The following is a 24,690-nucleotide window of genomic DNA, read 5'->3' as shown; positions in this document are numbered from 1 at the left end:
TAGCTTAAGGGCAGGTCAATGCGTCTAGTCTACAAAGCAATTCCCAGAGTCTGACCTGAATTCATCTATAATAGCTTAGGGAACAAATTCTCCCAACCCCACTGTCAGGGCTATGAACCAAAGGACAAACATATAAACTTTAAATTCCAGCATTCATAGATCATGGAATTCTTCCTGTTTCCATCCTTTTTTTTTTTTTAATTTATTTGAAAGGAAGAGCAGAGTGAAAGAGAGAGTGCACAGAAATTGGGGTGAGGGGTAGAGGGAGAGGGACAAGCAAACTCTGAGCTCAGCAGGGACCCCAATGTGGGGCTTGATCCCAGGACCCTGAGATCATGACCTGAGCCAAAGGCAGATGCTTAACCCACTGAGCCACCCAGGCGCCCCTCCATCTCTATCTTAGTATGGATACTTTTAGGAACCAGAATTCCAGAAATACAATATACCACTGCTATTTCTTTCTTATCCTGATATCGTCTGTGAACTAATGTCTCTGAAATATTATAGAAAATGAGAGAGAAGGGTAATTTACTATGTTGGGTATCTGAAAAAGCAGTACCTCTATGGCAGAAAAATAACTCACCAAATTTCTGGCATGGAACAGATTATAAATCTCTGAGTCAGGAGAATCCAGTGGAAGAAGAACCAAAGCAGTTTTTCATCTTTTTTTTTTTTTTTTTCCCAGAGACTCTGCTTCACAAAATAAAGCCTGAGTATGCTAAGACAGCTCTTCCCTCAATTCAGCCTGCTGTGTCTTCTACCAATGGAAATTCTGCCTACATTCTGGAACTTGGTTCTTCATTAGTTTTCAGCATGACTACTTTTTTTTTTTTTTTAAGCCAGATCTGTTTTTCTTTTTTCTTTTTTTTTTTTAAGGGGGCAGAAAAGAGGCAGAAAGAGAGAGAGAGAGAAAATCTTAAGTAGGCTCCAGGTCCAATGCAGAGACCAAAGTGGGGCTCATTCTCACAACCTGAGACCATGACTTGAGTCGAAATCAAGAGTCAGAGACTTAACCTACTGAGCCACCCAGGCACCCCCAGGCAGATACCACTTTTAAGCCAGAATTGTTTAGTGTTTTTTTTTTTAAACAACATAAAAATCCAGTAAAGATGCCTTTGGCTCAAGTCATGGTCCTATAGTCCTGGGATCGAGTCCCACATCAGGCTCCCAGCTCTGCAGGGAGTCTGCTTCTCCCTCTGACCTTCTCCCCTCTCATGCTCTCTCTCTCTCTCCAAAAAAAAAAAAAAAAAAAATCCAGTAAAGAGTCTCAAATATTTCACAAAAAGCTAAGCCATTTTAGAGTAATTTTATAAGTATTCTCCTTATTTACTTCTGTATAAAAAAAAAAGGAAACAAATTAGATGGTGGAAAATGAACTGCTTCACACATTATGCAAAGGAACCATAAGAAATAAAGAACTAACATTAAAATATCCCTGGATAAAATCCACGTGTACAGAAGATGATTCAAGATGTTATAAATAACTCATATGAGGTAAAGCAAACATGCAATATTTATATATCAGTCTGAAAAAAGGGCATATTTTATTAATCCTCAAGTTCCTTAGCAGATTAATAATAAAAGCTTGGTATAATTATCAATAAGTCCAACTGCTGGGCCCCAAGAAAATGCTAATTATTTTAAGGTGAGTTAGCTTCTTTTTCATCTGATTCATCATCCATAACCTAAAACCAAGAAAAGAAAAAGAGAATATAAGAATTAAGAAAAGGATTAGAAATTGCTATTTTCCTGATTATACCATTACTTGCTTACCTGAAATACTCCACTCTATAATAATGCGTGTCAGTCCAATAAAAGTAAGTCTATCAACAGCCCCCAAAGCACAAGTTTGTCTCATAAACTGGTATCATAACAACATAAAAGCAAATTTAATATTAGCAAATTAATTAAGCACTGGTCTTTTTAAAAGATTTATTGAGGAAGAGAGCATGCGTGGGGGGGGGTGAGGAAGAGAGAGTAGGGAGAGGGCAGAGGGAGAGAATCTCAAACAGACTCCCAGCTGAGAGTGGAGCCCATGCTAGGTTCCATCTCAAGACTCTGAGATAAGGCTTAAGCTAAAACCAAGAGTTGGACGCTTAACCAACTTCACCACCCAGATGTCCCAAGATTAGTATCTTTTCATGAGTTAATATATTACTCAGGAAATAAAGAGTTGTCCTTTGGAGAGGAAAAGAGTTATATAAACTCAAGAATTTTTTTTTCAACACACCTACTACAATTAAACACCAATTCAAGTTTATAACCTGACTGCCAATTCATCACCCCACCCTGGATAAGTGAACACATGTTCCTTTGTTCAATCCACCAAAGTGTCAAGTAATGCCAATTCTTTAAAGAGGCATATAAGGCATAGAGAAAATAATGAAACAAAAATAAGTTTGTTTCTTTAAATCTAGAAGAATTTGGTTCTGATCTGAGACTATCATGGAAAAACAATTCATATTTTCTGTCTTGAATTGAGTAAAAATGGGTATTTACTTCTAAGGAATTGACACATTATAATAATCTTAGCAATACACAATCCAAAGAGTTTCATCCATCAATTCCCATTTTAGGCAGCACATTCCTAAATTTGGAAACCTTCTTCCAAATACTTATTTAATACAAAGAATGTACACAACATGTACAACACACAGGGCTAAGTGTTGGAGAAGAACATAAAGACCTGGATATGATGACAAGTCTCTCAAGGAACTTGCCCATAAACATAAATCTGAAACAGACCCACAGGAAGAGGCTTTGGACAAAAGCAGAGCCCAAGTCCAAGGATAGGACCAATATGGCCTTCAAAGAGCAGATGCCATGTATTATACCGAAAGGACGGATTATCATACTATTCAGAGATGAGTGGTTCTCAAAGGAGCTGAGGAGATGCCCTCTCCTCAAAGGCAGAGGGACCTGAAGAGTTTTTTCAAATTTCCAATTTCCATACATTGTTTTCCTCCTTGATAATCTCTTTCCATAAGGCCAAGCCTCTTGGTTGAGAACTGTGGCAGTATGGCCACTATTACTACTGAGAAGTTTCTGTGCTATTCCTGAGGTGCTCTGGGGCAGAAAAAATGCTATCAGGCTAGAACTCCATTTAGTCCTCTGTCTTACTGTACAACAAAGTATGATTTCTCAATGAGGTTTTTGCCTGGATAAATCTGATGCATAAATATGATGGAGCTCTTCCACTGAGGACTTCCAACTCTCAGCTATAACATCCATGTTTTGAATCCCCTTTTCAAAATTTTTCTATAACCAGAGCAGCAGCAAGACCTCTAGTCTCCATTTCCTTACATACAAAATGGGAATGCCTTACTCAATACTGTGTTGTAAGAAGATTAAAGGAACAGTATTTGTAAAAAGGCCTGGCAAATAGATAGGTATTCATAACACTAAAGTGAATTCTAAAATAAGGAGTCTTCAAGTCTAATAACAACTGTAACACAGAGATCCAGCCCTTCAAGAATATGTCAGGTCATAAATTTCTTTCTTCCCCCAAATATTTAATTTAATATTGAATCTCGACTGTTATGTAATATTGGCATACCTGTTCTACACCCTCTACTTCTGGAATATAAAACTGCAGCATGTTCTGAATTCCATTTTTAAGAGTAATGATTGAACTGGGGCAGCTGGTACAAGAACCTTGGAGTTTGAGCTGTACGATGCCATCTTCAAAGCCTTTATAGATCACATCTCCTCCGTCTTCCTGCACAGTCGGCCTGTGGTCACAGAATATTTGTGATATATGTAAAAGAACTGAAGCATCCACCAAAAAAACTTAAAACAACTCAGGGGTTAGATTTTTGTATTGGTAAAATTCACAAAGTTGGAGCTACTTATACAATAGGGAAGGGAAATGTAGCTAGTCTCATTTGCAATCTTTTTAAAAGTTTCAGGTAAAATGTGCAAATTCATTCATACAAATCTTTGCTCCACTTATTATATTTTAATCCTGCTTATTAATAATCTTGTTAGGCATTTAAGATCTCAAATGTCCTAATAATTACAATTACCTAAGATAATACTCACTCATTTCTTTTGAATGAACAGACACTGACTGACATGATACATGCTGGCTTTTTTTTGCCAGATAAACTTTGCATCAAAATATAACATTAATACAGAAAAATGCATGAATCATGTATGATCAATTACACAAATTTTTACAAAGTGAACACACATTTGTCTCAGGCCAAGACACAAAGCTAGCACCCCCAGAAGTCCCCCTTGTGCTTCCCGGCAACCAAAGGTAACCATTTCCTAATTACTATTACCATTGATTAGGTCTGTTTTGTAACTTTACAATTATAAATAGGCATTCCATTTAAAAAACATAGGATTTCCTCTTTTGTATTTGTCTTATTTTGCTCTTAATGAGATTCTTCCACATCATCACACAGTGTTTCATTAAGTGAAAATGCCAGAATTTATCCCTGCTGTTGTGGACAGATATTTGGGTGAAAATCAGTTTTTGGTTTTTACAAACAGTGCGGTTATGAAGACTCTTGCAGATGTCTTTTGGCATACATATACAGGGCCACTGGGAATACACCTGAGCACGAAATTGCTGGATCAAGAATGTACGTATACTCACATTTAGTAGATACAAACAGTTGCCCTTTGCCCAGGTTCTCATACCCTAGCCTCACACTGAGAATCAGCAAAATGACCCATGGGAAACCTTCATGAGCTTCCCTTCTCTATAGGATGTTGTGTGCTTTGGCAGCTCTCTACCGTTTTCGAATGAAAAAAAACATTTTATTATATTTTATTGTATTTCTGTGAGTTCTCACCAGGTCTGCTATAAGCAAAAGTGGAAGCCTGCAATTCTTCGCTCATTTAAATTTCTTCCTTATGGGCAATAGTCTGAAAGAAAGTATTTCTCTTCTCACAATCCACCCAAACACTGTTTAACTCATTTTTTCATTTTAAGAAATTAGGTACTATAACAATATCAAACCTAGACTGTGACTGTGAGAGATAAATTCCCTCACTATGTTTAGACAGATTGTCTTAAAAATTTTGGAGTGCATATACAGAATGTAAATTCAGCTGCCATGGTTACCTATTACAGTTTACATTTACTTCTACTTATTTATTAGAGGTTTTTTGTTTTTTTTCCCCTCACAGACAGCTAAAAGTATATTGCTATAACGGAAATTGCCTCTGCACCATATTTGATTTCGGGCAGAATGATGAGCACATACCGTATTCTAGTATCTAACAATTCCTTAATCATTGCCACAACTTCATCATCTTCTTCAGATCCTATTAACAATTACAAATAAAATATATCAATGATAGAAAGTTTATATCCGTGCAAATAAAAGTATTAAAAAGGATGATTTTAACTTAAAGTCTCATTAAAAAAATAATAAAAGCATACACATCTAACTTGGTATGGTGATAAAAGGGAAATGGAAATGATAGTTGGAGAGATGGAAAGACCATTCGATTCTCTGAAGAAAAACTTTTTAAAAAAGATTTGAGAGAGGAAGAGAAAACACATGCATACGCAGGAGAGAGGGGAAGAGAGAGAGGGAAAGAGTCTCAAGCAGACTCCCCACTGACTGTGGAGCCCAGTGTGGGGCTCAATCCCATGATCCTGAGATCATGACCTGAGCCAAAGCCAAGAGCCTGGCGTTCAACCAACTGTGCCACCCAGGTGGCCCTTGATTCTCTGAAGAAAAATTAAGGAGCACTGGCCAACTCAACACTTGGTGATAACTTGATCTACTAATAATGTTAGGGTTTGAATTTTTTTGGTTTGTAAACTTTCATCATCCTCAAGGATTGAGAAGTGGCAGAGAAAATAGATTGCCTAGATTCTGAGGGAAAGTCTGAGACACAAAGGTACACCTACTTCATAAGTTAAATTATATTTTTAATTTTTCAATATAGAGGTTTTCAAAATGACATCCATACTAAATATAGATATAAGCCTTATGGAAATTTCCAAAATATTCTACAAATCTGAAGAAAAATATAAGTTTTTCATTTTGTGTCATTTTTGCTTTTCTTTTACTTTGTAAGGTTATATACTGATCTCTACCAATACCTTTTTGTGGGTTTAAAAATTTTTTTGAGAAATTTACCTTTAGGAAAATGAAAAATATAGATAATTCAAATTATACTATAATACACACTCTAAAGTTCTGGCAACAATGTAAGAATTACCAATATCAAATTATATTAACTTTGAGACATTTTTAATAAAAGAAAATATAATAAAACAAAGGTTCTCTTATGTTGGGGTGCCTGGGTGGCCCAGTCAGTTGAGCATCAGACTCTTGGTTTCAGCTCAGGTCATGATATCATGGGTCACATCATGCTTCACACTCAGCATGGAGTCTGCTTGAAGATTCTTGCCCTATGCCCTTCCCCCACACGAGTGTGCATGCTCTTTCTCTAAAACAAATAAATCTTTAAAAAAAAAAAATACTACCTAGTACTTAAACTAGAATGACACTTTTTTCAAAATGGCTATATTTCAAAATATGTTCAGTGAAAAAAGGCAAGTTGCATATAATGCACATTAAAGTTTAAAAAACCCATACCATATATTCCCCACAGAGACTTACACATGTAGTAAAAGTTTAAAAACAAGCCAGGTTTATATACATCTCTGGAAATAGAAAGGGGGAAAGCAATGGATGGGGGCTATGAGGTTTTGGTTTTATCTTTAATGTCGTGGACTTTTTTTTTTTGAGTAAAACAATAGAAGTTTATTAAGTGAAGACACTGAAAAAGCTCTCAAGAGTGAGAGGGGTCTCAACAGGGCTGCCCTGTGTCTTTAATGTTTTATTTAAAAATGGGTCTCAAACAATTATGGGAAATATTAACATCTGTTAAATTTGAGAGGAGAGCAAATTGGCATACATATTATTTTCTATATGTTTAAAAATTTTTATAATTGAAAAATTCAATTTTGTATAATATAGTCAATTTATGCAGAAGTTTTCAAAAATGATGAATAAAACTAATATATGTGAAGTTTTGTTCCCTCTGGAATTGGTTCCAGATCTAAACATGGTACAATGATAAAAATCTACTATCATGACTTCCAAAATCAAAACAAATGTGAAGAAAGTAGAAAAAATTTTTTTTTACTTAAAATAAATATTAATTACCCAACATAGTACCTGCTTCTCCTGAAGATGTTTCCTCAGTAACTAAGGGTAAGCCAGAAGCAAAGAAATCCATGATTGTTGCATAAATATCTGGTTTCAGTAAATTCCAGTCTAACTCTTCACTTTCCTGTAAATATTTAAAGGAAAATCCTACATTTCTAATCAAGAGCAAGGACTAATACAAAACAATACTTCGTATCTTTTAAGAATCTTTTCCTATATATATCCTATACTGTGTAACAACAGCACTCATTTTTGGAGAAGACTTGTCAATTCAGTCCTTAATAGATCTGTTTATAAGGACTTTTGGAAGATATAATCTTATAATATTCTTCATCCATTCATTCATTACACTTATGTTAAATGGGCTGTATGTACCATGCTTTGTTTAGGGGATACCACAATGATTAAAAGATACTTTTTCATGAGGTGAAGAGAGTTAAAATACTGAATGAATTTTGTGTTTAAGGAGAATAATAAAGAGATTTCCTATTCTTTTAAATAAAATAGGATAGAGTTGCTTGATCAAATATACAGGATATCCCACAAGCAACCAAAAAATTCAACTCACATATACTACCTCAGAATACTGAAGAAATCCAATGACACAACTGTAGAGCCAAAACATGTAACATGTCTTATCTATGGTGTTGTGCTAGAAGACTTATGGACATCCAACAAGCCCAGTATCCTTAAGAAAGAATCCCTAACTATGTAACCTCTATGTCTGGCCAACTAGTTGATTCCATTAAAAAAAAAGACACAATGATTAAATACCTAAATAGTACTAACATCCAAAAAGAGAAAGGGAACATGTTTTCTTTTAGTTTCTTAAAGGAGAGCTCTTGGGGCACCTGGGTGGCTCAGTGGGTTAAAGCCTCTGCTTTCGGCTCAGGTCATGATCCCAGGATCTTGGGATCGAGCCCCACATCGGGCTCTCTGCTCAGTGGGGAGTCTGCTTCTCCCTCTCCCACTCCCCCTGCTTGTATTCCCTCTCTTGCTAACTTTCTGTCAAATAAATAAATAAAATCTTTAAAAAAAAAAAAAAAAGAACAAAGGAGAGCTCTTTAGGAGGAAAAACTATTAGATGTGGTCAGTCCATTTAGATTCTCAGGAGGCTGTTAGCTAGTGGCTATGCTTAAATACTATTAAAAATGAATCTACATGCATAAAAGGGGCTATTTTTGTCATGGATTAAGAACCAATTTAGGGGTTCTGGGTGGCTCAGTTGGTTGAGTGTCTGACTCTTGATTTCAGCTCAGGTCATGATCTTCTGGTCCTGGGATCATGCCCTGCATCAGGCTCCTTGCCCAGAGTGGAGTCTGCCTGAGAGTCTCTCTCTGCTCACACGTACCCTCTAATTAGTAAAATCTTAAAAAAAAAAAGCTAATTTAGACATGGTATACAGAAGACAAGATACATGGGCATTGCTATGGATACAAGGGCGAAACTAGTGAGTTGCCTTAGTGACTGGGAACTGGTTCTGGGAAACATTTTAATAACTTATTTGGAAGGCAGATCAGAGGGCTACTTCAGATCTTCAGTAAATAGTGGACTCTACCGAGTAGGGAAATACTGGTAATAAAAAATATATATATTCTGAAGTAGTCTGAATGAGAAAAAAAAGGCAGTACATAAGCTTCAAATACATTTACTCATTTAGAAAAAAATAACAGGGGTGGCTGGCTGGCTCAGTCAGTAGAGCATGTGACTCTTGATCCTGGGGTCATGAGTTCAAGCCCCACATTGGGCACAGAACTTACTTTAAAAAAAATATTGGAATTGTCAAAGTTATTTCAAAGGACAGAAGAACAGAAAATCATCCGTATTCTACTAAAGAAATAAATTATTCATTTTAAATAACAAATTATGGATAAAAAGTCTCTGAATCATCAATTAGCAATCAGAAAAGGAAACAGGCAATAGCTAAAGATATCGGTAGATGAGAAAGTCCATAAGAAAAGTAACTGTTGGCGCCTGGGTGGCTCAGTGGGTTAAGCCGCTGCCTTCGGCTCAGGTCATGATCCCAGGGTCCTGGGATCGAGTCCTGCATCGGGCTCTCTGCTCAGCAGGGAGCCTGTTTCCCTCTCTCTCTCTCTCTGCCTGCCTCTCTGTCTACTTGTGATCTCTCCCTGTCAAGTAAATAAATAAAATCTTAAAAAGAAAAAAAGAAAAGTAACTGAAAGAAAACAAATCCACCCATTAAATTTCAATATATGCTCTTGGACTATTATTAATTAATTATGTCATTTCACTTAAGAAAAAATAGTGGGGCTGGAGAAATTCCAAAAGAAGTAATCAAATTAGAACAAGAAAGAAAATAAAAGATGACTTACCAAAATCAAATAAAAAAAAAACCCAACTCTATAAGATATAATCACATTTTCAACTAAAAAAATTTTTTTAAATGCCACAGGCTATATATAAAAGAACTAAAAAAAAAAACCTTGTTAAAATAAATACATAATTTGCCATTTATAAAATGAAGACAAGAATACCTAGTTTAAATAATTAAATTAGGTAATATACATAAAGCACTTCTGCTATGTAAATTCCATACCAGACACTTGGAAACGTTAAACAAGAGGTGGTCATCCCCAACCCTCAAAAAATATAAAAGAAAGCAAACTGAAGAATACCAAAGATAGGTCAGATGTCTCTAAACTGGTAAACATGTGGGATAGGTCAGCATGGATTTACTCACCACAATTCTTTTGGCAGAAACCCCTTAAAGCCTGAAAATTCAATCTATGAAATCCTATGTCATTGTTCCCTTCCATAAACATTTTTTTAAGTGAACACCATGTGCTAGGCATTGTTCTAGGTGAACTTAACAAGGCAGGCAATCTCTAGCTTTACAGAGCTTACATTCCAATGTAGGAAAGGCACATAGTAAAAATAAACTTAAAAAAAAAAAAAAAAAGCGACTAAGTGATAAGTGCCACAAAGACGATACAGGGTGAGCTCCTGGAGGGAGAGCCATTTCAACTGATAGGAGCAAGAATGGGCTTTGTGAGAATTTAGACCCAATAACACTTGAAACCACAGGGAAAAACCTTTTACAATTAGGATATTTGCAAGAACAACTATGGCCACTGGGATTGCCACCACAGAGGAAAACTCTAATTCTCCTCCACACATACAGCTACAGGAGCATTCTGGACTATTTGTAACAAGTCATTAACCCAGTCCATTTTTATGAGTCCTATCAGTGCATCAAGAACTCAAGAGTAATCCTTTCAAATTGCTTAAGAGGAGTTACATGAAAACGTTGGATTTTTTTTTTTTAAGATTTTATTTATTTATTTGAGAGAGAGAGAGTGAGCCAGCAAGAGAGCACAAGCTGGAGGAAGGGCAGAGGGAGAGGGAAAAGCAGGATCGCTGCTGAGCCGAGAGCACGATGCAGGCTCGATCCCAGGACCTTGGGATCATGACCCGAGCTGAAGGCTTAGTTGCTTACCCGACTGAGCCACCCAGGCGCCCCGAAAACTTTGGATTTTGACACAATATTGAACAAGTGATTAAGTTTGGTGCATACATATCAATTAACAGACATAAAACTATACATAGCTCAAATTTAAATAGTTCATTTCTCATTCATCTAGTAGACTTGAAAATGAAACTGCCTTTTCTAGCAGATACTACCTCAGCTGTTGGAATGGGTAGCATAGTCAGATTGACTTTCTGACATTTAGAGGTTAACCAAATGCTACAGGACGAAAGTCCTCTGCTCTTATCTGTGAAGTTCTGAAGTATTACAGCAGATGGTCCATGATGAAAGAGGCCCCTTTAAAGGAGATACACATTCATTCTGCTGGTCAAATATATAAATACAGTTTATTTGTTTGCTTCTTTATTTCATCATTTAAAAAATTTTTTTAAGATTTTATTTATATATATGACAGAGAGCAAGCACAAATGAGGTTGCGGGGGAGAGGGGCAGAGGGATTGGGAGAAGCAGGCTCCCCGGCTGAGCAGAAAACCGAACTCGGGGCTCGATCCTAGGATGGGGGGATCACGACCATAGCAGAAGGCAGGTGCTTAACAGTCTGAGCCACCCAGGCACCCCTACTCCATTATTTTAAGTTAAGTACTAGTAAAAATATCAAAACCACCAATAACATTTCAATTATGAAAGAAAAAAAAGAATTAGTTAAAATAATACTTGGAGCCTGAATTCTAGTCCTGCCCAGGTTGAATCATGGCCCCACTATAGGGCAGATATATAATCATGGACACAATCCTGCACTTAACCCTCTGAGGCTCATGTTTTTCTCTTCTGAAAATGAGAGATTTGGGATATAGTTAATTTCAACTTGAAAATTCTACTTAATTAATTGAGAAATGTGAGAAGTAAACTTAGAGATTTTTAATAACAATATGTATGTAATTTATCAAGAAAGAAATTCTGGAGAGACATGTTGGACTTGGAAAAAAACTGAAAGAACTGCACAGATTATTTTATATAATCCTATGTTTACCTTTGTGACAGTGATGAAATCTGGTCCGAAAAAGACACTTTTTACACCTTCAATTCTAAATAACTGCCTGTGAATAAATAAGAAATAGGAGATAATAAAATGCTTTATTACAAAAAAGTTTAAACATATACAAAGGGAGACAGAAAAGTAAAAGAGCCTTTACATACCCATCCCCAGCATCAATAATTCATGGCCAGCAATAATCAATTCATGGCCAATCTTGTTCCATCCTCTTACCCTACGATCTAGCAATCACTCTTGGGTATTACCCTAAGAGAAATGAAAACATGCTCCACAGAGACGTGTCCATGAATCTTCATAGCAGCTTTATTTACAAAAGCCAAAAAGAGTATCTGGAAATGCCCATCAACTAGTGAATAACTGAACAGACTGTGTGTATCCTTACAAAGCAGGACTACTCAGCAATAAAAGAATAAACTAGCGATACATGCAAAACCAAGGACTCTCAAAAGCATTACGCTAAATGAAAGAAGCCAAACACAAAAGACTATATGGTGGCATTATATAAAACCCTAAAACCATAAACTGTGGTGGCAGAAAACTCAATAGTTACCAGAGTGATAGATGTGTCAACTAACTTTACTGTGATAAGCATTTTGCAAGGCATATGTATATAAAATCAGCACATGGTATACCTTAAGCTTACATAATGTTTTACATCAGTCATATCTCAACAAAGTTGGAATTCATTGCCATGAAACAAAATAGTTACCAGGGTATGGAAATGAAGAAGATTGAATGCAAAGAGAAATGAGGGATTTCTGCAGTAATCAAAATGTTCTCTATTCTTATTTTAGTGGTGGTTACACAACTGTGTGTATATATATATATATATATATATATATATATACTTTTAAAGATTTTATTTATTTATTTGACAGACAGAGATCACAAGTAGGCAGAGAGGCAGGCCAAGAGAGTGGGGTGGGGGAGAAGCAGACTCCCTGCTGAGCAGAAAGCCCGATGTAGGACTCGATCCCAGGACCCTGAGATCATGACCTGAGCCGAAGGCAGAGGCTTAACCAACTGAGCCACCCAGGTGCCCCACAACTGTATATATTTATCAAAAGTCTGGACTATACGCTTAAAACTGATGAATTTCATTTCCTGTACATTATACCTCAGTAAAATTAGTTTTTCAAATCCTCTGAGAGGGGAGGATTATAATTTGAAAAGCCCCTGTAAGGGATTTTGAAATGCACCATCCTTTCCCCATCACTGATGTATGTAACATACCAGAGCAATGTCCTTTTTCCCTTATCCTTTTTAGGAATAAAAGTTGACATATTCCAAAAAAGGTTAGTTTACCTTTTCTTTGTCTATCATTGCCAAGAGTGTTACTGGAATTACTATCTGAATTATTGAGAAATTTGTCTGAAATGATGTCATCTGGGTCCTCTAATTCAATATTAAATTTACAAGAAGTTACAAGGTACTTGGTTACATAATATGATCAATAAACCCAAGCACAGACCTATAAGCAGGTCCCTTGACTGGCTCTATGCATCTGCACTGTTAGCAAAGCTATTTTCTTCACATGAAAGGACCATGCAGAAGAATCAACCTGATCTTTGGGCCATGTCATGGGGACTGCTTTAGGCAAGAATTCATAGGTTCTATGCTTAAAGAAACAAAACGCTTAAAAGGAGTTAAAATGTTATTATATATACTTTGCCACTTAGGTTTCTTTCCTCAGGACAATTTCAACTTCTACTTCAACTTCAACTTCAAAATAAAATATAATACCCAGCAGTGAACACATATCCCAAACATAGTCTGACTTATTCAAAATATGAAGACTATTACCTCTCTTAAGCTGGATACTGTGATTGTTAAAGTTTGACGGCAAACATATCCAACATAGTGAACTAAGCAGTCAGATTCTTCCAACCCACAGCTGAGCTATTCATTTTAAACATTTAAGTCATAAGCCTTAATATTTGTTCCTGTTAGATTTTACCTTACTTGCTTAAATCTATCATTTCGGCCTAATGAAACCTTTAAACATTTCTCTGAGCTTTGCCATCTAACATAGAAGCAATTCTTCCCATCTGGAAACTGATAATTTTATCATCATTAATGTCGCAGGTAAAGAAAAGTATAGAATAAACATGCCAACTAGAGAGATATTACAGATACTACAGAGCCCCTGTATATGCCACTAGAGACAGATTTACACTCTGCTTAAATTTTTTTTTAGATTTTATTTATTTTAGATTTTATTTATTTATTTGAGATCACAAGTAGGCAGAGAGGCAGGCAAAGAGAGGAGGAAGGAGGCTCCCCGCTGAGCAGAGAGCCTGATGTGGGGCTCAATCCCAGGACCCTGAGATCATGACCTGAGCCGAAGGCAGAGGCTTAACCCACTGAGCCACCCAGGCACCCTACACTCTGCTTAAATCTATTCTGTCTTGTCCAGAAGGATAGTAAGAAATAGGTCAAATGCCCATCTGAAGATACACTACTGCTCATTCATTCAATTACTCATTCATTCAACAAATATTTGAAAACTCACTGAATATCTGACACCGTACTAAGCACTAGAGATACAATGATGGGCAAGACAGACGGGTCTCTGTTTTCAGGAAGCTTTGCATTCTAGCTTACAGTAAACATTCTCTGTTCAAACAACAAAAACAAGATTAGTTTTGCCTGACTGAAGATAATAAATTCTGTGAATCCAGGAAATGAGCTACTTTAAAAAGACTAATTTGAAAAGGGCTTTTGCCAACTGAACATCTGACAGAAATAATCTCCAACTCATCTGTAACTGAAGAGTCTTTTTTATTTTTATATACTTTTAAATACAATAAATTCACTTTTGATGTAAACATTTCAAACTATTCATATAAAATGAAAACGCCTCTTGATCACCCCTCCCCCAAATCCACTGTTATCAGTTGGGTGTACATTCTTCCAGACCTTTATGTTAGTGTATTTTTGTTTATTGTGTTTTTTGTTTTTATATAGGTAATAATCATATTATACATAGTGGTCTACAACATGCTTTCTTCACTTAACAGTATTATTATTTTTTTTTTTAGAAGGGGAGAGAGATTGGGGCAGAGGGACAGAGGGAGAGGGAGAGAGAATCTTAAGCAGGTTCCATGCCCAGTGCAGAGGCTGATGTGGAGCTCGATCTCATAACACTGAGATCATGACCTGAGCTGAAATCAAAAGATGGACACTTAAGCGACTGAGCCACCCAGGCACCCCAACAGTGTGTCTTATGACAGTAAATGAGGGTTCTCCTCATCCTTTTTTAGTATCTAAGACTATGGACAAACAAAGTTTATTGAACTTTTCCTACTTAGGTTGTTTCCAACTTGTCACCACTACCAACAATGCTGCAATGAACATCCTTATGTCACCTTGTGTTATGTGGATGTTCTTTTTTTTTTTTTTTTTTTAAAGTTTGATTTATTTATTTGACATAGATCACAAGTAGGCAGAGAGGCAGTCAGGTTGGGGGGGAAGCAGGCTCCCTGCTGAGCAGAGAGCCCAATGCAGGGCTCTATCCCAGGACCCTGAGATCATGACCTGAGCTGAAGGCAGAGGCCTAACCCACTGAGCCATCCAAGGCGCCCCTATGTGGATGTTCTTTAAGGCAGTGTTTTTCAACTCCACTAGTAGCTTATAGAATCAATTAGGTATTGATCTGGATTTTATCTGATAAAATAAAACAGAATAGAATAAAGAGAATTAGAAAGGAAATAAGAATGTTATTTCAAAGGGTGAAAACTGTCCCATTGAATGCATGTGCATGTATCTATCTACCTACCTACCTATGTGTGTATATGTACTAGGTTGTAACATAAAAGGTTTCTTACTGTGGCCTATAAAAAAAAAAGTATGAAAAACAAATGCTCTAAGGCATTATTGTAAGAAGTAGCATGTGTAGGTCAAAGGAAATGTGCATTTTTATTAATGAGAAATTTAAAAAGGGGCACCTGGGTGCTTTGGTCAGTTAAGCGGCCAACTCTTGATCTCAGCTCAGGTCTCAATCTCAAGGTCCTGAGTTCAATCCCCACACTGCGCTCCATGTTGGACGTGGAGCCTACTAAAAAAAAAAAATTTAATTAAAAAAACATTCCTGATAGATGTGCAATTCTGGCTCTTCTAAGTGTGACATATAAAACAGCCGTGTGTATAGAAGTAATTATCTAAGCTTTACTGTCTAAATACCCCTGGCAATCAGTCTCAGGCTTAGGTTACCAAAAACTTAAATTGATGTAAACTGACTCTAATACTTCTTAATATAAATAATTTCTCTAGCCATCATTAAAAAGAAGCTCATTCCAGTAATTTTGTTGTTTGTCCTATATCATCTGACATACATCTAACATGTCTTTAGCGAAATTTAAAAATTGTCTCTGACTTGTTTTTAAAAAATCATGCCAAATCTAATAGCTATTATTATTTATGGTTCTGAGTGCAATATTTTAGAAACTACTCCATTTTGAAACATCTAGAAAAATTCAGCTATCCTTAAGAAAAAAATGAACAAGTTGTCACTGTTTCTTTTATAAAGAGTTTTAAAGATTTACAATGGAAATTTATATTATTTTCATGAATTTTTTAAAGTAAAAATATAAATTCTTATTTAGTCCTGCTATAGATCTTCAATTACTTTTCAGAAGGGTTTCCTAATATTTGCTGTTATTTTTCTCTTATCTCTTACCTGAAAAGAAAATAAAGCATTCTCTACACTAAAAACAACGCAGTACACATAAAAATACAATCACTAAATGAAGCCGCCTTCCCCCCAAAGTCAGTTATTTATGTTTCTTGGTAAAAGCAAATGAGAAATAGTATTATACCTAGCCAGAGGGGAGCGAAATGCTGCAGCTGGTGTGGGAAAATCCATGGTCCTTGTCTCAAGAACTGGTTTTCCTGGGATAAACTTTAAACTGTTGGGATTTGGGGTATCTTGTGTTTGAATAAACATGTGTCTCACTAAAAGAGAAAAAAGAAAAAGCATGTTATTCCAGAAAAAAACAGTGGTTAAGTTTATGAACTATGAAGTGCTCATTTTCAAAGAATCAAAAGATGTAAGAAGAAAGAAAATAAGGCTTGTTGCCCAAGCCAATGAAATAATTTTTAAAGACAACAAAAAAGTTTAATGATATATTTAGAATAACTGCATTGAATTTTATATTACTACTGATTATTTTTGTTATTCAACAGACTCTAGCAATAGCCTTATTTTAACTAGGAAGGCAGATCATCATTCAAGAGCCCTCAATGTATTTTATTTGGTGACCTAGTGCTAATGGCTATCATGATCATAAATCATCACTGTGATATCAAAAAGAGCACAATGTTACTTTCTCTTCTTTCCAAAGTGCTACCAATCTTTTAAAGAGAGATAGATAAATTTATTTTTTAAAAGATTTTATTTATCTATTTGACAGACAGAGAGACACAGCAAGAAAGGGAACACAAGCAGGGGGAGTGGGAAAGGGAGAAGCAGGCTTCCCACAGAGCAGGGAGCCTGATGCAGGGCTCGACCCCAGGACCCCAGGATCACAAGCTGAGCCGAAGGTAGACGCCTAATGACTGAGCCACACAGGTGCCCCTAGAGAGATAAATTTATAATATTAATATTTAGTGTGTGAATACCTACTATATGCCAGAGATGGGGGCTGAGTGCTTTAAATATATTTAAGCCTTTAACAACCCCATGAAGAAACCCCATTACTCCTATTTCACTAATGAAGAAAATGAAGCTTAGAGTTAAGTAACTTGACCAATGGTATAGACTTAGTGATGTTATAAATTATCATGTAAGTGGGAACATATGTGAATTACTTTCTTGAATATTTTTATTTTTATTTATTTACTTGCTTTCTTGAATATTTTTAAATTATCTTTACAGGTTCTTCTTTGTTTCTTCCAAGGCCATGAATAGTTCAAGAACAGATTCATTAAAGGAATAAAGAACAGAATCTTAATTTCCTACCTTGCTATTATGAAAACAGTTCATAGGACAAAAGATAGTAGTGGAATTTTAATGGTCTTAAAACTATTAACGAGGTCCTGATGGTTTATTACAAAAATAAACTTTCTAACCAAAACAAAATAACTCTCATCTTAGAGCAGTATACCTAGATAGATTAATTTATTGAGCAATTGGGCATGATGCTGAGTACTCCCTGTGAATTACATTATTTAATCTTTACAGTCTCCCAGGGAAACACTGTTTTTATCCTGTTTTACAAATGAGGAAACTAAAGCTCAAAGTCACTCAGTAGTTAAGAAATAAAGACAGGATTAAAGCCCTGCCAATTTCCCACATGGACTTGCTTAACCACTATGTATACATACTGCCACCCCATACTCACTAATGCCCAGGATGACAGGAAAATACATTTAAAATCAGTCTTCCTGGGGCACCTGGGTGGTTCAATGGGTTAAGCCTCTGCCTTTGGCCTAGGTCATGATCTCAGGGTCTTGGGATCGAGCCCCATATCAGGCTCTCTGCTCAGCGGGGAGCTTGCTTCCCTCTCCCTCTCTGCCTGCCTCTCTGCCTACTTGTGATCTCTCTGTCAAATAAATAAATAAAAACTTTAAAAAAATAAATACAGTCTTCCTGGGGCACCTGGGTGGCTCAGTGGGTTAAGCCTCTGCCTTTGGCTCAAGTCATGATCTCAGAGTCCTGGGATCGAGCCCCATATCAGGCTCTCTGCTCAGCAGGGAGCCTGCTTCCCCCGTACCCCCTCCTCTGCCTGCCTCTCTGCCTACTTGTGATCTCTGTGTCAAATAAATAAATAGGGGCGCCTGGGTGGCTCAGTGGTTAAGCCTCTGCCTTCAGCTCAGGTCAATGATCTCATGGTCCTGGGATCAAGTCCCACGTCGGTCTCTCTGCTAAGTGGAGAACCTGCTTTCTCCTCTCTCTCCCTCTCTGCCTACTTGTGATTTCTGTCAAATAAATAAATAAAATCTTAAAAAAAAATCATTTAACTAAATAAATAAAATCTTTAAAAAAATAAAATAAAATAAAATCAGTCTTCCTCTCCTGTCATAATCTTCACATTGTATGTCTGAGGAAAAATAGTAAAATATCAACAAGCAACAGCTTTACTTTAAATTAGAAAGAGATTAAACTTGGCAAAATACAGGATTTGTACGGAAGTGATTTCTTTTTACCCATTATAAAAGATTCTAATTTCACAGCTGGGAGCAGTTTTTACACCTTATCAAGAAGCCATCTAACTGATGTTGAGTCATTTCCTTGGTGAAGGAGAAAGTGAAACTAAACTCCCATACATTTTAAGACACTGTCCTATAAATATTATCAATTGGTGACTTGGTGAACAGGCAAATCCTATAAAAGACAAAAATTTAAAAAGATAACCTCAAAATCCAAATACTTGATTTAAAATATTTATACCTGCAGGGCGCCTGGATGGCTCAGTCAGTTAAGTGTCTCCCTTTGGCTCAGGTCATGATCCCAGGGTCTTCGGATGGAGTCCTGCCTCAGGCTCTCCACTCAGGGGCAAGTCTGCTTCTCCCTCTCCCTCTGCCCCTCCCACCCTGCCTGTGCTCTCTCTCAAACAAATAAAATATTAAAAAAATAAAATGAAATAGTTATACCTCCAGTGAATAAATTTCTCTGAAAATCTGTGTTACCTGGGAACAAGTTTTCAGATAGAACATTAAAGAAAGGCCTGCCACCAATTTCTATAAATATAAGACAACAGGTTCTTTTAACCTTGGACCTGATCAAACATTTCTTGAAGCCTTTCTTAATAATTTATGGGTAATCAAAATCTCCACACACATTAAGAACTCTCGCACAGTATTTGAGGAATTAAATCTGGTATTTTTCTACTCAGTCCATTTGTGTAAAACTATACCTGCAGAAAGAAAAGGTTTTAGAAATACTTGAAGGTAAAAACTGTAAATGTGGGGTGTCTGGCTGGCTCAGTGTGAAGAGCATGCATCTTTTGATCCCAGGGTCATGAGTTTGAGCCCCATGCTGGGTGTAGAGATTACTAAAAAAAATTTTTTTAAAACTACAAATATAAAAAAAATTTGAGAGCATCATCTATATATATTGTCTGAAGTAGAAAATATATGACATCATGACATAAACTTTCTCTTTTGACAATGAACAAAGCTATTTCGAAATAGTAATCTGACTAGGTATTAACAAAATCATTTCAATTACAGTCTAAGATGGGCTTAATTAGGTATTTCAGAAATGACTCCCAGGTCCATCATCCAAAAAGATGCCCCTGAAAGTGTCAGCAGGGTTCTAACAAAATAGAATGATCTAAAATAATTTTTCCCATTATGCTTGGTACTAATAAGTAACAGGTTAATAGAGAGGCAGAAGCTTCCCCCAAAATATACATTGGTACTTAAAGTCAATATCAAAGACTAAGATCAGTGGGTTTCCAAATTGAAAGACCTGATGACCACATAATCCCATCTCACAAAATGTAGAAGTCCAATTAAAGTAGCTTAACTTGCTAACTCAATATTTATGCCTAAATTTTTAGTCTGTGATTCAAGGAGCCAGGCAAGGGTTTCCTCTTTTTGCCCTGGTACACAGGAGAGGTAAGGTCTTTACCCTGATCCAACTCATGTGGTTAGCCAGAGTCAGCCACCTGCCAGAATATGGCCACAAAGTGTTTAAGCTGCTGATGGAAATGGGAGAGGGCCCAAGGGCTGAACCCAAACTCTTACAGCTCCATAAGCACATATAGGCAGACATTTACACACAGACACACAAAGACAACTCCTAGGGTTCCCTGATCACGTGACACTGGTCATCTTTCAATAATGTCCAAATCCTATCTTCATACCTACTTCCAATATTAATGAAAATAAAACCATGTACTCAACAGAATTGTCAACAAAAGCCATAACTAATTAATTTGGGCCCCAAAAAAGAAAAACTACATCGAAAGTACTATTTTCTAAGGCTTGGACAAAAACTAGAAATTTACTGATTTTAGGTGTATTCGTTTTTCCTTTTTTTTTTTTTTTTTTAACAATTACCTCCTTCTTCTTCTTCTTCTTCTTCTTCTTCTTTTACAGATCTTTCTTATTTATTCCAGAGAGAAAGAAAAAGAGAGAGCATGAGCAGGGGAAGGCAGGGGCAGAGAGAGAGGAAAAGGAAGAGGGAAAAACAGACTCCCTGCTTCAACAGAAGCCCAAGGACCCTGGGATGACCCAAGTTGAAGGCAGATGCTTAACCAACTGAGCCACCCAGGTGCCCCTTTTAGGTGTATTCTTAACAAAACAAGGAGGGCAGCAGCTTAAAATACATAGCGTTTTCTTTAAACAAACCCATTTGTAACTTCTTTTTGTAATATTTTCATTTGAGAAATCAATCTTGAGCAATGTTCCAGAAGATGTTATTCAAGATACTGAGATTTCATAGGCCTATTGGACACTATGCTCAGGATTCTTTTTTTTTTTTTTAAGACTATTATTTGAGAGAGAGAGAGCACATGAGCGAGTGTGTGCAAGTTGGGGAGGGGCAGAGGTAGAGACAGAATCTCAAAGACTCCCCACTGAGTGAGGTGCCCAATGACGTGGGGTGGGGCTCATGGGGCTTGATCCCAGGACCCTGGAGATCACAACCTGAACTGAAACCAAGAGTCACATGTTCAAATGACTGAGCCACTCAAGTACCCCTGTGCTCCAGATTCTTGAAATCTAACGCCAAAATATGTATAAAATAATTATAATAAATGTTATGACACAAAAAAGTGCTGTTATTTTTATGTACCTGAATGGAAAATTTACAAATTCTTATCTTTTATGATCCAGCAAATAGTATACAAGCACAGTTTCATTAGCTTCTGAAACATAATTTGTTCTAAAAGGTAAAATTTTACCTGTGTTACATAAGGTTGCAGGCAGTGGGAAAAGTGGCTTATGTACAAACTGATGCAGAAGCTGTTTCTTAATGGTGTATGGATTCATCATAGGACAGAATCTATATTTAAAAACAAATAAAAACGACATTTCAAGAGAGAATCTTTTAAGCTCAATTTCTACTTCACATATATAACAACAAAGCTTAATGTCATTCTCTATACACATTATTTCCACTTCCTTAGGCAAGCAATATCTGCAAACAATTTAAAAACAATGGCTCAAGTGGAAATTTATACCCTTGATAACCAAGTGTACACAGGATAGTACAATATCCAGCGTTAAGAAACAAAAATGCAACTACATTTGTGATTTACAGCCTGGATTCCCAGACTCTTAGCTAGTTCTTTGCAGGAAGGATGCAAAGAACTACCGTGGCTTTTTTTTTTTCTTTGTAAATTTAAAAAAAACTAGGCAATAGAGTCACACAGTTCAAAATTCGAAGGGAACAAAAGTAAATACTGTGCAGTCTCCCTCCCTTTTCTGTCTCCACCACCATATTTCCCAGGAAAGAGAGAACCAATACTGCCTGTTTTGGTTTTGGGTTTTTTTTTGTTTTTTTTTAATTTTTTAATTTTTTTTGACAGAGAGAGAGAGAGAGCACAAGTAAGCAGATAGAGAGGGAGAAGCAGGCTCTCCACCAAACAGGGAGCCCAATGTGGGACTCCATTCCAGGACCTGACCTGAGCCGAAGGCAGCCGCTTAACCGACTGAGCCACCCAGGCACCCCAATACTTCCTGTTTTGAAAGGTATTTCAATACTTCAAAAACTCTAATAGAAAGTGTACTGTTCCCCTCCAAATTGCTAAAAAAAAAGAAAAAAAAAAAAAGCCAACAATCTATATATGCTTTTTGCCTGGAAACGTCTTAAGAGTGTTTTTAACTTTGGTTATTTCACTGTAACAGAGAAGTACTGATTGGCTATTTTTTCATGGCTTTGACAAATTAAAAATGAAGGGAGAAGGGGAAAGGAAAGGGAAAAAAAATTCACTAGTGAAAAATTTTAGAAATCTGATGCAAACTACTTTAAAATCCAGGTTGCTTTTTTTTTTTTTTTTTTTTTAAAGTAGGCTCCACACCCAACATGAAGCTCAATGTGGGGCTTGGAAGTCAGGACCCTGAGATCAAGACCTGAGCAAAGATCAAGAGCCAGATGCTTAACCAACTGAGCCACCCAAGCACCCCAAAATCCAGTTTAAAATACATTGCTATCATTACAATTTTCATTTCACATAAGTCACTAAAGAATTTTGAATACATATGATCACTTAAAAACTTTCTGATTACTTTTATCTCCAAAAACACTAAGGAAAAGGAGCATCTGCATTTCTGTGACCCTCAGCAGCTAGAAGCATGGCCTCAGTTCCTCGACTTTACAATGAATATTCATAGCTACCTTTAAGACTGGGCCAAAGAGTGAACCAGATAATCCATGTAAAGTGCTTAAAACAGTGCCAAGCACTTGGAGCAAGAGTTCATAAATATTAGCTACTAGTATTATTATGTGATAGGTGCCCACTAATTAATTACTGAATGAAGTTTAAGGTTTAGGGGGAAAACATTTTTATCTACAGCTCAATGCCTAAATCCGGACTACACTGGAATATGGAAATACACTGGAGACCAGTATTCTCTTCCCTTCAGCCCAAGGAAGAAGCACCAGAATGGATGAATATGGTACAGAGATGGGTTTAAAGTGACAAAATAGTGAAGGTGAGTTGCATTATTCCAATAAGACATCTATCCAAACCTAACAGAGGGGGCCAGGAGGTGACTAACAAAAAAATCTTCCAGCAAACTTAAATGCATTTACACTTCAAGGGCATCATTAGCACTAAAACTCCTTAATATTCATTAGGTGAAACCCTGTTAGGCCCTTTTGTCCTTTTGTTCCAGAAGCAAAATCAAGATACAGCACCTACTTAAGTCATCATTCCTTATCACCTAACCAACACTGACAGATGTCACCAGGAGGCCAGACTCAAAGGCAGCTTGCACAGAAGAGGGGGAAACAAGAGAACAGAGTGGGTTTAGGGGATGGGGAGGAAATCCAGGGGTCTGGATTCTCATCAGAGTGCCATCATTTAAACGTTGTGTAACCTCATACACGTCGCGTCCCCTTTCTGGGCCTACTGAGAAAAGGAGGAAATGAGATGAGGTATCCACTCCCACTCTGCAGACATTCTGATTTGTGTTTAAAAAGCAGAGGGAATGCACATGATGGAAGCGCTGGAAGGGCCACACGATTTTTAAAAAAACAGCTCCCCCGTGGGGTGTCTGCAGCCTGGCTTTGCGGGCCTCCCGCCCGTAGGGACTCCGGCGCCGGGTTTCAGAGCTCCGACCAGGCGCTTGCAGATCCCGCCCGAACTCGGAGCGCCGAGACGACTCAAGGATAGCCGCCCTCCGCAGGGCGAAACCCCCAACGGCAGGGACGGGGGCGGACCCGAAGGCTCGGTAAGGGGCACTTCTCCCCGCCCCCGCTTTGCTAAGCCCAGCGGTACCCCGGTGCGGAGCTCCTAGCTCGTCACCTACCGCCTACGCAGCCCCGCAGCAGCAGCCGCCGCTCCCCAGCGCAGCCGGGCCGCCGCTGCCATCTTTGTCCGAGTGCGCAGCCGTGGGGGAGCGCTCCCGCTTCGCCGAGCGGCGGAAGCCCCGCGCAGGCGCAGGCCGACCGGGAGCCGACGGGCGGCGCGGAGAGTGTACCCTGCCGGCCGCGGGCGGCGCTGCTCGCGATGAGCCTCAGGGGCAGGCGCCCCGCGCCGTCCACCTTTGCCCACCTGCACAATAAGCCTGCACCAGGGCTGGGGGAAGTCCAGGAGACGTTTGCGCAGGCGCCCTCGGTAAGACACGCGGGACTCGGCGCGCAGGCGGAGCGCTGCATCACCTTTCCTTCTTGATGGGTGCTGTACTTACAGGGATGAAGGCCGGCAGGTGGAATGCTGTTCCCCACCCCTAAACCAGCCACAGGGCCGCATGGAGGATCCTAGCTCGCTCTCCAGGTCCAGCTCAGTGGCTGCTTCCAAAGACTCCCTGGAGCATCTCCTTGGCTCTCCTTTAGCCAGCAAGATGCCTGCCCTTCTCCCGTGGGGCTGAGGTGGATCTGTCTTACCCTTCTGTTAGGCTGTGCTTGTAGACCCTGTCCTCTTGGACCG

The 24,690-nt window shown here is 37.9% G+C and overlaps 1 protein-coding gene across 2 annotated transcripts; it reads right to left on the bottom strand.

The window, feature by feature from the left end:
- Positions 1 to 1,511: 1,511 nt before the first annotated feature.
- Positions 1,512 to 24,202, bottom strand: NFU1 (NFU1 iron-sulfur cluster scaffold). Of its 2 annotated transcripts, none has more exons than XM_032873740.1 (8): positions 24,071 to 24,202; positions 21,499 to 21,599; positions 16,465 to 16,600; positions 11,624 to 11,690; positions 7,143 to 7,269; positions 5,220 to 5,280; positions 3,557 to 3,731; positions 1,512 to 1,685 (listed from the first exon to the last, which is right to left on the bottom strand). In XM_032873740.1, the coding sequence occupies exons 1-8, from the start codon at positions 24,130 to 24,132 to the stop codon at positions 1,641 to 1,643; spliced, it is 774 nt and encodes a 257-aa protein (XP_032729631.1). In that variant the 5' UTR covers positions 24,133 to 24,202; the 3' UTR covers positions 1,512 to 1,640. The 2 variants fall into 2 exon arrangements, with proteins under 2 accessions (XP_032729631.1, XP_032729632.1); XM_032873741.1 differs by having other exon boundaries at positions 7,155 to 7,269.
- Between the last annotated feature and the right edge of the window lie 488 nt (positions 24,203 to 24,690).

The sequence above is a fragment of the Lontra canadensis genome, unplaced genomic scaffold, assembly GCF_010015895.1.
Source record: "Lontra canadensis isolate GAN:19392208 unplaced genomic scaffold, GSC_riverotter_1.0 scaffold50, whole genome shotgun sequence".
Classification (NCBI taxonomy): domain Eukaryota; kingdom Metazoa; phylum Chordata; class Mammalia; order Carnivora; family Mustelidae; genus Lontra; species Lontra canadensis.
This window is presented reverse-complemented; position numbering and strand designations above follow the sequence as displayed.

What these genes read in the sequence shown, in the direction of transcription:
- NFU1 (XM_032873740.1), bottom strand. Translation starts at nt 24,132, where the DNA reads ATGGCAGCGGCGGCCCGGCTGCGCTGGGGAGCGGCGGCTGCTGCTGCG. An exon ending in AGAAGCAGGTACTATGTTGG is followed by an intron (nt 5,281 to 7,142) that starts GTAATTAATATT and finishes AATTGTTAATAG; the next exon opens with GATCTGAAGAAGATGATGAA. An exon ending in TTGTTAGATACTAGAATACG is followed by an intron (nt 3,732 to 5,219) that starts GTATGTGCTCAT and finishes CTGTGACCACAG; the next exon opens with GCCGACTGTGCAGGAAGACG.